The sequence below is a fragment of the Drosophila elegans genome, unplaced genomic scaffold (assembly GCF_018152505.1).
Source record: "Drosophila elegans isolate 14027-0461.03 unplaced genomic scaffold, ASM1815250v1 contig_149, whole genome shotgun sequence".
Lineage (NCBI taxonomy): Eukaryota > Metazoa > Arthropoda > Insecta > Diptera > Drosophilidae > Drosophila > Drosophila elegans.
In genome coordinates this window covers 7,396,954-7,408,805 of record NW_024545513.1, presented here as the reverse complement: position 1 = coordinate 7,408,805, position 11,852 = coordinate 7,396,954, and the positions used below count along the sequence as shown (strand labels likewise).

Below are 11,852 nucleotides of genomic sequence, written 5' to 3'. Positions count from 1 at the left end.
TGTTTATGATTTTTTTTTTTGCATTTTGTAATTCCTTAGGTAGAACATAAAATAAAACAAAACAAGAACTTTTAGGTTAAATTTAATTTTCTAAAATCCTTTTCCAGAATTTAGAAAAGCTGATGAAATTTATAAAAGAGAGGCGTTAAGTTTATTGGAGCTAAATCAATTTTTTTAATATTTTGAATTGTTCAATATTAACCGCATTAATTTTGGAATAGAACAAAAATCATATGTTTTCATTTTAAATTATTGTGTAGCCAATTTTGAGCTAAGAGATCCACCCTGAAAAACACACATATAATACATATAAGCATATATATATATATTGTATACATATATTTAAAACACCGAATCGGGAAAGCGTTTCTATTGGGGCTGCCATAAAAGTCCGTGGAGCTTTGAAAGAGCTCATAGATGTGTGATAGAAGTACTTTGCTTGGGGCAAACCATATCACACATATCACACACCCTTGCAAGTGGTTTCAAGGACCCAAAGACATTTGCAGTTCCCACTGGATGTGTGGTATATACTTGTTATAGGGGACTTTGATTTGGGTGACTGGATGACTGGGTGGCTGGGTGGCTGGGTGACTGGGTGAGGATACTCACTGCTCACCGCGATTAGCAGGAGACACCCTGCTTGGCCACCGTGTACCAGGTGCTCACGGTGACCAGCGACGGCGAGTCGGGGGTGGTGGGCGGCGGTGGCTGCTGCGGATCGACCTCGACCTCGGCCCCGCCCACAATCACGTTCAGGGGTGGGAGGGGTGCTAGTTCGGAGGGCGGTGCTGGTGGTGCAGGTGGTGGTGCTGCTGCTGCTGCTGCTGGTGGTGCTAGTGGTGGCGGCTCTTTGGCTAATGGAGCAGGTGGTGGCAGCGCACGGGGCTTCCTCGGCCGCGACTTGTTCTTGGCCTTCTGAGACTGCGACTGGGGGTGGTGAAAGTGCATGGGCTGGGGGGTGTGAAGGTCGCGACCCACCTGCGGCCCCACCTGCGGACACCGGAAGCGGATGGCTTGCTCGTTGGCCACATTGATTTCCGGCCACCGCTGCTGATGGTGACCCTGATGGTGACCCTGATGCTGACCCTGGTGACCCCCACGCTGCTTGCTCTGATGGCGCTTCCTGCTCTTGCTGCGCTTGCGCGACTTGGACTGAGACTGCGATCGGCGGCCGGATCTGGGCTGCACCACCGATTGCGGTCTTTGGCAGTGCCGGCAGACAAAGGATCTGTAGTCCCCCTCAGAGTCCTCAGATTCCTCCGAGTCATGCTCCTCCTCCTCCTCATCCTCATCCTCATCCACATCCTCCTCCTCATCATCCTCATCCACATCGTAATAATTGGGCTTACGGCCCAGGACATTGCAATTGAGTGTGGTTCCAGTGGCCACCGAGGCGGTGGTGGTGCTGGTGGTGCTATCGCCATCCATGTCGATTATGTGACAACAGTTTTGATGTCTAGTGCTATGTGGTTGCTGCTGTTTTTGCTGTTGCTTGTTCTTCGTCTTGTGGTTGGACTTACGTTTATCTGGCTCCTGCTGGTTGTGCCGACGTTGCTGATGTTGCTGATGTTGCTGGTGTTGCTGGTGTTGCTGGTGGTGTTGCTGCTGGGCCAACTGCTGGTGTCGCCGCCGCCGCGGCACCGTGTACTCATCGCCCTTGTCCGTCGGATATGGTCAGAACGCTGTGTCGAACACGGACATCGACCGGGAGATGGCGTCGTCGTTGCGACAGGCCTCCAGGAACTCATCCAGCGTAACCACGCCATCGCGATTGGTGTCCATTTTCTAGGGGATATAAAGAGTACGGTACACATTTTTATTCGTTTATTTTTGAAACAGAAGCTTTATCTTTTGCTAATTAAAACAAATAAGGCTTTCTATGTCCTATAGAAATGTAATCAAAACTGGTGTCAAAGAAATGGTGTTAGAGAAATTTTGTTAACTAACCATGACCAAGAGTTTTAAACTTAGATTTATGTATTCATATTATAAAAACATATTGTTTAAGGAACTCCACAAATTCATTAAGCTTTTATTTTTAACATGTCTTTTACAACTCAGAAAGACATGCCAAGAAATTATTATGTGAAAAAAAGTAACTTAATTTGTGTTATTCATTTCTTTGCAATTCATAATTTCTTGAATTGTAATAGCAAAATACTTTGCTCTGAGTGCTTTACAAAAAACAGTGCAACTTGTCATTGGCGGACTGCTTGCGATTGGCACTGCTTTGACTTACAGCTTCCGCTTCCGGCAAGCAGAAGAGAGCTACGGAATTTTGATTTAGAGCGGCGGGCAGAACAACTTTCGGAATGGCTCCCGAATGATCCTGGCCATCTATTATCAATTTCACCCTCGCATGCCATTATTTAGGGGCGTTCGCCGTTCGCATTTGCTGCGCTCAATTTATTCCGAATGCCAACGACCGCTAATGACAACGCGTGACTGGCAAGCCAAACAGGACGATGTCCTGCGGATGGCGGATAGCGGACTCACTTCCATCCGTATGCCCAGCCTGAGTCGCTGGCCGGACAAATTGAAATAGACAATTTGAATTTGCATAATGCAAAGTAAATAAGTTTCATGTTCGCGAGTTAAATTCAAATTGTATGCGCGCAATTAGCATAAATAATGGTCGCGAATTGTCCGGAATTTGGGATTTCGAACGCGACTCACCTGAAAGATCTGTTCCACCTTGCCCTTGATCTTCTCCTCCTCTGGACACTCGTCGGGCAGTCGGCCCATCAGCTCGTATATGGCAGTTACAATGTCAGTCATTTCCTCCCTCGTGATGAAGCCGTCGCCATTGATGTCGTACAGCGAGAAGGTCCAGCGCAGCTTCTCCTCCACGGAGCCGCGCGACAGTATCGAAAGTCCTTGAACAAAGTCCTGTGACAGGAAGAGAAATAAGTTGGCATGAATGTGGGTGGGTGTGAGGTGTGCAGGTGTGAGGCGGCAAAGACGGCAAAGGCGGCAAAGGGCGGAGGCAGACAACCGGAATTACAGGTATAAAAGAAATTGAAAATATGTTTTAAGAAATTGCTCGTAAACCGCAGCGCCTAGGAGCAAGTACACCTGCGTTCAGTATAATAGTTAGCTCGAGTAATGTTCAATGAACTAGGTATGAAACAAATTTGTGATCTTCATCAAATTTTTTGTTGTTTTTATTCGTCGGGGCTTCCTATCATTTAAATAACCAACTAAAAAATAATTATAGTTATAAAAGAAATAATTGAACATTTTTATAAAAATCCTCTGACGCATACGATTTGTTTATAAATGCCTCTACATAAATCAGTTTAGCTTATATATATTTGTTTTGCCCAGTCTTGAATTTTATTTAAAACAATTATAATTATATTAAATAACCTATATTATTAAACAAATTTCACAAATTTTCGATTGGTTCCTTTGCTGTTTATTAATTATATTTTATAAGTTAGTCGATTTCTTTTTGTAGTTCTTGTAAAAATATTATTACTTTAACCGCAGCTGTGTATGTCCCCCAGCGCATTTGAAAGCCCACAGTCCTCACTTCCGGCTGCTGCTGTTTCTGTTTCTGCCGCTGCTGAAGTGGACATTTATTTCTATGCTTTGTATGACAAATGTACCTAGATAAGAACTTGCAAGGAGAATGGGAAAAAGTTTTTACGACCCCCGGGCCCCTTTTTCTTGGCTCCGTGAGGTGTTGAGGCATTTTGGGAAGGCCGCAGCTGACGGAGGACTGAGACCGAGTCTTGCTTTTGCATACCGAATGGGAGAAGTCCGGAGGAGCGAAAAACCGAACAAAAAATCCGCAAAGTAAAAGAGCATGAAACGTGGAAGTATAGTAATTTGAAGGGGGGGAAGGCAGGAGGAATAGGAATTGGAACAGAGGCATCATTTGTGTCTTGTTCTCTGGCCATTTGGGCAATTGCAGCGTCCGACTAATTTATCAAAACGAAAAAGAAAAGCAATAGCAATAGCAACAAAAAATTGTACAAAATTGAGACGAAAACGAAGCAAGAAACTTTCACGATTCGACGTGGACAAATTGCAGAGCGGCAAGCTGGCAAAACATGCTGGCAATTGAAAATTCGAAGTGAAGTTTGCACTCTGGCCGAGTGATTAAGCGGATCTATGATAGTTTTTGCCTGCTGACCAATGCTTTGCACTGCTTGATGGCAGTGGATTAGAAGCCAAGGAGACAAACGAGATATTCTGAGCTGCTCCTTGTGATGCCTAACAGCACAAAACAAATTTTTGACTGATTTCGGCTCAAGTTGATGGTCGCAAAAAGCTGGGATTAAATTCCTTGATTCGTTGGGAGAATTTTCAAAAAAGGAAATGGGATATGAGTTAGCTATTCAGTCAACTACTATTTATCGATCTCATTCATGGGAAAATGTGTAAATATCTTTCTAAGAAATAATTTTGACTAATAATTTATATGTTTATTTATTAATGTTTCGCCAGCGGAATATTTACACAGTTTATGGAACTGTTTTACTACGGTAAGAGGTTTGTATGATTAAGAAACACAAATCATTTGGAAATTTAAGCAATAGCATATTCATTACAATTTTAAACTTCTGTATTCATTTCTCATAAAAAATAAGTTGCCACTAGTTTATAGTTTCGTTTTTCAAGGTTTGTTTAAGTGATCAAAACAAACTGCTTGCTGGCAGCAATCAAGTGTCATGTTAACCTGGTTGCTTTGCTTCACTGCTTGCTTGCCAAAGGGTCCTTTTCGCAATCCTTTCTCCGCAGTTGCCAAAGAGTCCTGCTCCTAGCTCCTCATAGCTACTGCTCCCAACCTCCCCCTCCAATATGTTTTTATATTTATTTCAACCAACCCCCTCCCCTCCCCTCCCCACCCATCACCCTTCCCGACAGCCGCCACTCGATTGCTTTTATCTCGCACACTTGAGCAATTTATCTTTTCTACCAGCGCAAACAGGTCACACACTCTTTGCCATTCTACCCCTGGCATATTGGCCCTGCCCACAATTTCAATATGGCCGTGAGAGGTTCGCTGTTACCCTGTTTTTGCCATTACTTCTGACGTTCTGCCGCTGTTCCACTGTTCCACTCCTGTTGGCAGTTTAATAAACGCGACTGTCATGCAAATCGCGCATAAAACACCTAGCAACAATATGTGGAACTTAATTGAAAAGCGGAAGTCTACTTAGTCAGACCGTCACACACAAAACTAGGGAATTACAGCTGGGTTAAGGGGACGGGGGGTGCCTGTACGGTGGCTTTAAGGCTGGGGGCATCATGGGTTAAGGGCGCTTCTTTGTACATGCTTTATATCGAGTACGTGCCTCGTAGTCATTACAATTTTGAGGTCATTATTCAACAACGAAAATGGCGAGCAGGCAAAAAGGCAAGAGCTCGCAAAGATAAGCTGTCGGGCGGGGGGAAAAGCGGAATATTCAGGGATATGCTGGGAAATGCCGGGAAAAGCCACGGGTGGGGAGGGAAAAAAGGAAAACCGGAGTGTTCAGAGATGGACGGCTGACGTGATTGCGATTATTCCTTGCCAGACACTCGTGGATGTAAAGCTGGCTGACCTGCAATATTGATTTGTAAATTGCACTTCAATGTTCATAAATGAGAGCGAAGGCTTGCAAATTATGCAATGAAATATTTATATATCCACAGCTTGCTCTTCCGACTTGCTTGTTTAAATCATCAAATATGCCAATTTTCTTTTAAATTGAGAAAATGTATAAATCATACACTGTTTAGGGGAAAATATATAATTGTGTTTAAATAAAATTGTCTGTATAACTAAAATTAAATTAATCTCTCTTGAGTAAAAAGGTTTGATATAAATTAACATATAAATTTGATTTTAGTTTTTGAAAAACGGATAACATACTAATCTTTTCAAAGTTCTATAAGCTTTTTATGAAATTTCATTTTTTTCGTACGGTTTTCAAACTGTTTGAGTTATATATTTTTAATTAGCCTTCAAATTTGTTAAAATTTAATTTAATTATTTAAAATTATGAATTCATAGTTTTATATAGTAAAAGTAAATGTAAGCAATTAGCTTAGAGTGGATTTTTAATTCTGAATTTAATTCGGTCAAGTTTTGGGAAAATTGCAGGTTTTTCTGCCGTGTCACGCTGCCCGAACTTTTCCGTTTTCCCTACTTTTCCCAGGGCTGTCCCATTGTTTGACTTGGGTTTTGCGTTTCTGTTTAGCTGCCATCCTCTGCCATTCTTTTCTGCACTTCTGACTGTGTGTCTTGGGCTCGCCTACTACACTTAGTTTTCCGCTTTTCCCCCTAGGTTTTTCCCCATAAAGTCACGGTGGCTGACAAAGTTGGCGTTAAAATCGCCATAATTCATCGTTTCAATGGCATTGTGTGTGCTTCCTGGGCACCCAATCTCCTCCAGCACCAGCACCAGCACCAGTTCAGCTGACAACCGGAAGTGAAGTTCATTTTCGGACATTGCAGGGGCAGTCGCAAGACATTGGTTAAACTGCAAAAAAAGGAAATTATTCGCAATTTGCATGCGCCACAGGGAGGGTGATGGCATTGCGATTTCACTCCGCCCCCTTCTCAATCCGCTGAAATTTATTCGGGTTTTCCTTCTTTTTTTTTGCCCCTTTTGCCAGCTTTTGTTTTGCATTCCGCTGGCTGCAATAGAAACGTTGACAATGACAGGCGACAGCGAAACACGCGAATGCGAATGCGAAACTATAGGTTTCCCCCTGGCCGCCAGCATTTTATTTCAATTTCGAGACATTTCACTTTGATTTCTGAATTTCGAGCATTATTTTTCTGGAGGTCTTTGCCGTTTTTCCCCCCCCCAGCGAAAGCACCAAACAGAAGCGCAAGCAAAAGGAAATGCTGTGAATGTGCAGCGGTTGCCATTATATTTTCAATTTTTCGTGAACGCAACTAATTGGAGCTTTAGCAATTTTTGCAACAAAAAATAAATGTTTTTTTATAGTTCTTAACGTTTGCTAATATCACAGAAATTTAAGTCAGTTTTCCGTCTCTTTGCTTTAACGATATTTAACTCCATGGCTGTTTCAAGTTTTTATCTAAATGTTTTGTGTTCGCAGTATCCTTAAGATCAGACTGAAAATTTAAGGATTATTTATAAAATATAAAAGGATTTTAAAACGTGGGTGTGGTAAATAAATTATGGAATTTCTAAAGATGCAGTAAGCTGCTTAAACATTTTAAATTGCTTAGCTGCAAACATTTGTAAGGTTTAAAGAAGTGGTCCTATTGAAATTAATTATAAATCTGTATGTCATAGGAGGAAATTAAGTTTTTATTTTGATTGATTCTCATCTTTGAGTACGTCTATATGTGCAAATCGGTTAATATCCATTTGTTTATGCCTACAAAATGAAGTTGGTAAAAAGAAAACTGTGAAATATAATCAATTTTAAAGTATTTCTTAACTTGTCTGGAAAATTCCTTCTTTTTTTCACCAATTTTGGCCATACTTCGACCCAATTCAGTTGCCATCATCCATGACCAAACACTTTTCGAGACCCCGAACTTTAATGTAATTTAAGATGAAGTTGGGGATGGGGATTATAATGCGGGGCGTCTGGTGTCTGAGGGTGTACTTTGCGTATTACAAGTTTTGTGCTGGGCCAGTTAATAGAGCGTTTGAACATCTATCTGGCGATACTCTTTGTTCTCGGCTGTGTGGCACTAATAAACCGTAACTAAAGGCGCTTTGCCGGGCCGAGAAGAAGTTGCCCCATGGACCTCCGACTGTTGTTGTTGGCTTCTTGGGGGCGTTTTGCAGCGTCATTTGGCGCCATCCGCCTGGCTTGAGCCCCCTTTTAACCGCCCCTTCTGAGCCAAATAAGCTTCATTTAGAAACTCACGATGCTACACAACTTTTGCTGCTAAGCTGCACTGAGGTAAAAATGTTCTTCCCATATTTAATGAGAGGTCATCTTGAAGAACATGAAAACTTTGAGTTAAGTTTGGATATTTCATTCGTATTATAGACTGGAAAATTAATAAATATTGAAAATAGTCGCGTAAATGTTAAATAATGTAACATATTGCAGTTAAACCCAATTTTATTATTACATTCTGTTCAGGAAATAGTCATTATTAAACAAGTTAAACAAATCAAAAAAAAAAAAAATCAATAAAAATATATATTTTTAACAATTTAACTGGATTATAAGTTGATAGATAGTGATAATAATTTTAAAATGTGTTAACAATTTGACTTATTAATATCAGAAACTACTTAAAATCTTTAAAAAAGGTTAATTCCTATAAAGGTTGTACAAGTAATGTAGCTATAAAAATGTTGTTGTTTTATTTTCGCGCTGTGCTTCAACCTCAAACCATAGCAAAGCGAACTTAACTCAACTCGACTCGGCTGTCAGCCATATTTTATACTTAAAATGTCTAAAGTAATTTCATTGTACTTAAGTCTGCCGGGCCCCGCCCATACAGCCCATACAGCCCACACAGCTCAGACCGCCCACACCGCCCCCATCCTTCGGGTGACCTCAACAATTTCCCTTTGCGCCGCATCATCGTTCGGACATTAAGAGGCGCACCGAGTAAATTAAATTGAATTGATATTGCTCGAGCTTGTGAGTGTACTCGAATAAGTCCTACGCACTTACGCATTTACGCATTTCCCTGGCCATTCAATTGGCAAAATTAATTATCGATAACGATAGCCAGCGATAAACGACAGCGATTCAATCACAACTACGGGCACACTCCCCCGGAACCGGACTCTCGGAGTCTGATCAATTATGTAGTTGGCCATAAATTTGCCCAGCTCTCGACGGCCTTGAACGCATGTTGTCTTATCTGACGGAAGAGGCATACACAGGTGCACTTGGAAAAATATTTGGTAATTAACTTAAGCCTCTTTGTTTATTTACTTATTTTATTAACGTTTTTGGTCTTTCACTCTAGAGTATATAGAGTGGTTGTCACTATCAATGACTTTATAATTTCTAGTAATATTTCTGTTTCATAATCACTTTTCTCTAAGTGTAGGTAACCACAAATGACTGGCTATTAGGGTATATTGCTTGCCTTGCGTTCGCTTTAATTGCAAATGGCACCGACAGACAGCGTAACAATAAGTGCTACAAATTGTTGTGTGAAAGTTGATTTCTAAGACAATTTCTCAATTTCCTCGCAGCTCTCGATGGTCCAATCTAAATCGCAATTTCGCCCCAGGAACACACACACACACGGCCGAACTCCATTAGTTGGTCTTCATCGGAATTGTGATTGAGATGAAGACGAGGAGACCTGGCCGAAACCCAAAACACACATAAAACACATAGCACACGGAAATAAGCTGCTCAAATGCTTCCCATTGCATTTCTAGTGCTCGTCTTTGGCCCCAGGCCATACTTTGATGTCGCACACTGTCGTTGGCGGGAAAGGAGGGGGTGTGGGGGCATAAGAATTTCCACAGAAATGAAAAGCAATGTTGGTGGCATGGTAGTTTTCACATAGAATTTCTGGGTATCATTAAGGCCAAGGCCAGGTTTTGTCAATCAATATTGAAATTAGTTCATGGAATTTCAAATTATATCAAAAACAAATGAAATTTGATATATTGCCAACTAAATTCTAATAATAAATAATCCTAGTTTTAAATAATCTATATCAATATTTATATCACTGATTAAAATAAAGATGCCGCCCTTGCCATTAAAAAAAATTTGCTCAAATTCGAGACAATCAAAGGATACAAAAAGGATAAACACTCACCTCGAAGCTGACAATGCCGCTGTGATCCTGATCCAGTGTATTAAATACATAGTGCGCATATAAGGTTGGATTGGCTGTTTATGTTGGTTGTGGCACATTTTCGACGTTGTTGGTTAAATGGAAACAAGAGAAGAAAAGCGTTAAATAAGAACATTCCACGGGTTAGCTGCAAGCTGGCAAAAGTCGAGCAATTAGGTCTCCACTAAAGCGGTTCAACTTTTGGAAACATTTTCAAATCAACTCTAGACAAACAAATACACACACACACACACGCATTCAGATGAACATATAAGGTAGCACTCAAACAGTACAAAAAAATGGGATGAAATTTCGAATTTTAAAACAATAATATTTAAGGTTATTAATAAAATATTTCAATTATTAATCTTAAGATTTAATGAATTGCCTTTAATAACAAAGAAATGATTATATAATTTTTAGTTTTATTTTGATACGAAAGGTTTTCAAATATTAATGGCCCTATATACCATGTTTTTCTTTCTGTAGGAAAACGATAATGGTTCGATAGTTGGCCGGCATAAAGATATGAGTTTCGGTGCCCGGTCTTGGTTAACAACTTTTATGTGGGTCGTCTTCGTCTTGGTTGCGGAAAGTTTCGCTTTTGCTTTCAGTTTTGTCAACCGCAAAAGTTTTTCCATGTTTTCGTACGGGTTGCTACAATTTTTTTTTTCTTTTTGGATGTGTGCTTTTTGTCTTTGCTGTTTATCAGTGGAAAAGTCAACATTTTGTGGGACTCAGGGCTGCCGAAAGTTTCCACTGGGGGTTCAAAAGGGGACGGGAAACAGTTTGCAGCTAATTATGCGAGTGTCTCCTGTGTCTACTGATAAGCACTGCTTGGGCACACTGCTTGCAGATATTAAAAAAAAAGTGTTGCCTACTTATGGCGGCATTGTGAGTGGAGGGAGTTTTTCGTTTTGGAACAATTTTCCGGCCTTGCTTGCTATCGCGGCCTCTGTTCTGACTTTCGCCAAGAGCACTTAACGCACTTAGTGTCCCCGCCACCATTTTGCGCTGTCAAAAAATTTCTTTATCTGGCCATCACATAACATTTTGATTGTTGCACTCGCTCACTCACTCGCTCAGCTACTTTTTTACGATTCGCGTTTATGTTTATGACTTGATGCCAAAGTTTTCTGGGTTTATACGTGCACAACGTTTACACCTCTTTGGCAGGACGTCGGCAAGACATCAGTTCATAAAGTCGATTTAAATGCCAGTCTGGCTTAAGGCAAGGGGTCATAAAGCTAAAGTTCAGACCATTCACCAATTTTGTTGCATTTACTGTTTACAGTCGATAACTTAATTTTGGAACAAGTTTACTAACTAGCATTAAGAGGTTATGGCTTAAGTTGTGCTACTTTCGTTATTTAACAGCATACAATGTATTAAGCATGTTATTGAATTAAAATGTTTATATTTATATTTAGAAATCTTTTTTGGTTTAAATTATGTTTGTTTTCATTGTTTAGGCCGTCTGCCCAGTCATCGGTGCTTGAACTTTAAACTTTGCAACGCCTTTAAGCCGCGAATCGTACTGTACCCACGTACATCGCGAGTGTATAAATTTATTTGTCCAAATTTATTGTCGCCGTTTGATGCTTAATGTGTTTTTATGACGCATGACGCAAAGTGCCACGCCCACAAGGTCAAAGCTCAATGGCAAAGATGGCATCTGCTCCTCCTGTTTTTTGCGCTCTGCCAAATCAAAAATGACTGCAAATGTGCCATGTAAAAATTCTTATAAAATTTGCGCAGAAATTTGCCAAAAGAAGAGCGGCGCGAAAAACAAAAAAAAAACACAAAAAAAATGTAACGAGGGGAACGGCAAAAGTGATAAATCACCAACTTTGATGGTGTTTTTTTTTTTTTTTTCATCTGCCGCGTGCGTGAATGAATGTGTGTGTGAGTGAGTGTGTGGCAAAGCAGCTTATCAAAATAAAAAATGATTTCATTATTTATTTTTCATCAGATAACGGCAGACATGATGAAGAATAAGAGGCGTTTACAGGAGTGGGAGGAAATAAGCCCGATGTTTACTGGGAATTTCTTGTTTCCGTTTCCGCCTGTCGATGGGCGAACGCTAGTCACCATTGTCGCT

The 11,852-nt window shown here is 40.7% G+C and overlaps 1 protein-coding gene across 4 annotated transcripts in view; it reads right to left on the bottom strand.

Annotated features, from left to right (window-relative positions):
* Positions 1–11,852, bottom strand: part of LOC108142419 — an 86,797-nt gene that overhangs the window by 3,955 nt on the left and 70,990 nt on the right. For 3 of the 4 annotated variants that reach the window (XR_001774295.2, XR_001774293.2, XR_001774294.2), the window contains 3 exons: positions 9,734–9,807; positions 2,680–2,892; positions 1,524–1,788 (listed from right to left, as the gene is read on the bottom strand). Coding sequence is in view for 1 of the 4 variants with exons in the window: in XM_017266274.2 (XP_017121763.1) it covers positions 625–1,650; positions 1,699–1,788; positions 2,680–2,892; positions 9,734–9,807 (1,403 nt within the window). In the remaining 3 variants the exon portion in view is untranslated. Of the gene's footprint in view, positions 1–612; positions 1,789–2,679; positions 2,893–9,733; positions 9,808–11,852 lie in introns of all 4 variants that reach the window. The other variant, XM_017266274.2, reaches the window with a different exon arrangement.